Source organism: Terrapene carolina, unplaced genomic scaffold, assembly GCF_002925995.2.
Source record: "Terrapene carolina triunguis isolate 2854851 unplaced genomic scaffold, T_m_triunguis-2.0 Scaffold790, whole genome shotgun sequence".
NCBI lineage: Eukaryota > Metazoa > Chordata > Testudines > Emydidae > Terrapene > Terrapene triunguis.
This window is the reverse complement of record NW_020665141.1, coordinates 2626088-2630663: the sequence shown is the minus strand read 5'-3', so window position 1 is coordinate 2630663 and position 4576 is coordinate 2626088. Positions and strand designations below refer to the sequence as shown.

The 4576-nt window shown below is 45.4% G+C and overlaps 1 protein-coding gene across 1 annotated transcript; it reads left to right on the top strand.

The window, feature by feature from the left end:
• The first annotated feature begins 1862 nt into the window (after positions 1-1862).
• Positions 1863-4576, top strand: LOC112105307 (cytochrome c oxidase subunit 6A1, mitochondrial). The gene is made up of 3 exons (XM_024198048.2): positions 1863-2005; positions 3173-3312; positions 4310-4576. Exons 1-3 carry the CDS (start codon positions 1903-1905, stop codon positions 4394-4396), a joined length of 330 nt encoding a protein of 109 aa, XP_024053816.1. The 5' UTR covers positions 1863-1902; the 3' UTR covers positions 4397-4576.

Genomic DNA, 4576 nt, shown 5'->3' with positions numbered 1-4576 from the left:
CCTAGACCAAAAGGGGGCACGTGGGAGACAGCTGGACAGGTTACAAGGCCTATGTAGACATTTACATTCCATGGTTCAAATTCTATTCTTGTTTACATTAGTGTAAACCTGAAGTAACTCCACTGACTTCAATGCAATTCCTTAGGATTTACCTCCATGTTGCAGAATGCAGCGTTTAGGCCAATATATATACAGCTGATAATTTCATGTTGTACAAATAGTATCAGAATGTATAATTTATATATTCTTTAGGAAAAATGTCATAAAATACACAGGTCCCAGCCCTATATATTTATTAGACTTAAGTTCTGCAGCTATTTGATTTCAGTATGTTTTCTTTGCAACCACAGGGGGTAGAATTTTTTTTAAATGAAAACACAGGATGTAGAAAATAAAACAAAAAACAGAAAAGTTTAATGATCCATGTCTACTCCAAAGATGAGAACCACTTCTTTACTTCTGTCTAGCTGTAAAAGGGGCAAAAGATTGCATACTTCTTTTAGACTGTAAATTTATTCTATTAATGTCATCAAATATACATTAGAACCAGCACATGGACCAATATATTAGAAATAAATCAATGGGGTCTGTAAGAGTATGTTCATTAAGAAAATGTACTTTTACTGCCATAGTCAGAGCAGTCTTCACATCCCAAAGTGAGGAGTTAGGGCCTAGCAGAGCAGTGGCTACAGAGGCAAATGCAGCAGCCATTCTGCACTCAGAAGTGGCTCACACAGAGCTGTGAGCATTGTGATCTCTTTTACTGGGCTAGAACCAGGGCACCAGGATTTTCTTCTACTCTTCCAGAGTGCTTGAATAGACCAAAGTTCCACCTTGATTGCAAGGTTTTCCCTGCCGCCCAAAGGGAAACAGCTCATCTACCCCACTTCCAGGCAGCTAGTCAGTTTCCTCAAAATCATGTCACTCCACATGTAACTTGCTCTAAGTAACACCAGTGTTTCTCTTGTCACTGGGGCTTTCAAGAAAACGCCCCCACTTTCTGGCCACACCTAGCAGAGAAGAGGTTTTGAATTGCCCCACCCCACTCCCTTCTAGGGGAGAGCTCATGCTGACTTTGGATGCTGTGCAGGGCTGCTAGAGTCAGGGGACATGTTTTGCTGCCCGTCTCCATCCATCACCACCTATTGATACCTGGAGTTCCAAGAGTCAGGTTCTTCTTCAGCTCCTGCGCCTCTAGAACCCCGCAGTGCTCTTCTGGAGCCATCTCCCGCCTCACTGCTCTCCCGCACGCTGCTCCAGAACACCCCCCCAGTCCCGTCCTTAGCAACCCTTTTCACGGCCCACAGCACCTTCCGCCCCAAGCCCTGCTGCTCTAGCGCCCGCCCTTCCCTGCTCTAGACCCCCCAGCCTGCTGCTCTAGAACCACCCCCAGGCTGCCTAGAGCCACCATCCCCGCGCTCCACGATCCTCTCCGGTTCCAGCCATGGCGCTCGGCGGCTGTACACCGCGAGGGCGCTGTCCGTCTAGCAGAGTACCCCGCGCGGCACGGCGCAGGTCCCTCTCAGAGGCTGCCGCGGACAGCTCGACGCCCAAAACGCCTGTCAGCCAGGAGACGCGCCAAAAGGAACCACGTGACTGACGAGAGGGCTCCCATTAGCGCATGCGCAGTAAGGAGGCCTTTGACCACAGCAGATTGCAATCCTCAATGTCAGCCTCGAGGTAGAACCCGTTCGGAGCAGGGCGCATGCTCAGTACGAGTCTAGGGGCAATCCTCGCGTGGGTCCGGATGTAGTAGATGGCGCCCGGATTGGAGCACATGCGCATGGTGTGCCGGTGTGTCCCACGCAGGCCGCCGTCTTCCCGCCCATTTCCCGTCTGCTTATTGCCTGTTCCCGTGATTGGTGAAGCTACGCCACCCACAGACTAGCCTGAGCGGTAGAGATGGCGGCGCTCGCAAGAGTCTCCCAGCTGCTTCTCGCCGGCGCTCCCCGGACCCCGCTGGGGCGGCTTATGTCGGCAGTGGCTCACGGGGAGGCCGGGGCAGGTAACGGAGGAGCCGCGACCGGGCGGGGCTGGCGATGACCTTGCGCTGAGCGAACCCCCCTCAGGCCAAGGGGAACGGGCTTGAGGCGGTAAGCCGCCGTTCGAGCCCGTCCTTGGGCCGGGGAGACGCCTCTCCCCTGCCCCTCCCCAAGTCTGTGCGTCTCCCTCCCGCTGGCCTAGGGTCTCTGAATGCCCCTTGTGTAAAAAATCACAAGGGTATTAGTCCTCCTTGGTACGAGGGCCTGCCGCCATTAGGGACTCTGCAATGGTGAGCTTACATTGGTGCAAAGCCCTAATGCACCAGAGAAGTCTTCCCTGGTGCAAGGGTTTGCACCGATTGGTGTAATCACGCTGCTGTAATTGTCCTTACGTAGACAGGCCGTACTATACGTGCACTTGTGGGGTTATAGCATGTGTTTATAAGGTGCTGTGTACACCTGTGGGGATAGGAAAAAGGGAGTTACGGGGCTACTTCACAAGAGATCCCAACTGCACCATACAAACAAATCTAGTCCTCCTTAGCCATGTTCTGCATAGTTCTCTAAGTGCATCGATTTGCTGATAAGGAAAGTGTTTCTAGAACATTGATAGTCCTGTTTGAAAACTATTGCATTAGAAGATGTCTGTCCAGGGTGTTTGTCAGCTGAATTAGTGCAGCACAGATGTAGGAAATATTCAGGGAGTTAGTGCAGTATAAGAAGCTTGCTACTGTCTCAGAAACTGTTAACTAGAGCTGATCAGACAATATTAATTTAAAGTCTTCTGCCAAAACACTGTTGACTAAACCAACTTTTTTTCACAAAACTGAAGACTTTGAAACTTCCCTTCAAAATGTTTTCAACACAATTTGTTTTCAAAAAATTTTTAAATAGAATTTTTGAATATAGTATTTGATTTGTCATTTTGTATGTAATACCAGATGCTATATCATGTGAAATCATGTCCCTACTGCTTTCATATAAAAATTGAAAACAAATTTTGAAAAATTGTTCAAACAAATCTCAAATTATCCAAAACCAAAGTATTTTCAGAATTTAGAGAGATTATGAAAACTTGTTTTCATTCTAATTCAAAACAGATTTTGAAATGCATGACCACATAGAAATTCTCATTTTTTTGACTAGCTGTACTGTTGACTATCTTCACCATATTTTATTTCCTTCATTAGCTCGGACATGGAAGATCCTGTCTTTTGTGGTTGCTCTTCCTGGTGTTGGTGTATGCATGCTGAACTGCTACTTAAAGATGCAGCATGAACATGAAAGAGAAGAGTTTGTTCCTTATGCTCACCTCCGCATCAGGACCAAGGTATATGCAACAATGCTTTTAAAGATGCTCTTATCTTCAATCATTGAATTTATTTATTCCAAGATTACTACAGCTTGGCTTTTTTGCAGTAGGTATAAGTGATGGGAGGTAGAACTGACTGATGGGAAAATATCTGTGCATGTGTAATGTCATGAATCAAGAGCTCACTTCTGTTGAGGCAGGGGGAAGAGCGTTTAGGCTGTCAAATGTGGCATTTATATGTAGATGTTGAGTTCTCCTATCTTAAAGTGTCTTACACTCAGGCATATGTAAGAAACATTAAACATCAAGGTTTTGGTCATAAATAGTTTTCCCCCTTAACTTACATTTCACGCCAATCAAAGGGCAGCATTGTCATGCATGAAAGGGTAGAAGGAACTGGAGCATGGGTTCTCAGCCAAGGGGTCTCTCACAGGTGTCAGGTTGAGATCACCCTGTCTTTCACAAATTGCTAAATGGGAGGGGAGGGCTTGCTATGAAAACTATTGAGAATCCCTGAAGTAATGTCAAATAACTGTCATCCCTAACAGAAGCTATTGATAAAAGAACCCTAATGGGGTGGAAGTAGTGGTGGGCTCTTTATAGTTCTTGAATCTACTGCTACTTATTTTTTTTAAGTAGAATGAATTTGTAATAAGCTGCCTCTAATATTTAGTTCAAAGTACCATGGTTTAGGTTTTGTCTTGGGATACTGGTAAATCAAACTCATTTCTACACTTAAGTGTCTTTTTACTACAGATGCTTGTATACAGTGCAAGAGGTGCAGTGCTGACTAGACTATCACATCTTTAGAATTGTAGATTTATCCAAGCGTTCAAGAAAGAGTTCTGCTGTGTTACCACAAGTAGTGGGTGTAAATTCAGCTTCAACTTACTCCAGGCTTCCAAATTCTGTAATATGTACAGACTCAAACATTGTTATAGGAGTTGACTTCTTGTGCCTTAGCAGATTTGTCAAGCAGTTACCAAGCAATCTTATCAATTACTTCTTTCAACAGCCCTTTCCATGGGGAGATGGGAACAAAACTCTGTTTCACAATCCTCATGCTAATCCTCTCCCAACTGGCTATGAAGAGGATCACTGAACACTTGGACCACAGCAGCAATTTGGACCATTGCTCTATTTGGACCAGAACGTTGTATGGGACCCTCAATCTAAACAATATTCTGCATTCCTTGTACTGTCAAGTTATAAATGGCATTCTGACCTTTAACCCTGTACTTGAAGTGGAGGTCACTTAACATAAATAAATCCTAACTTACCA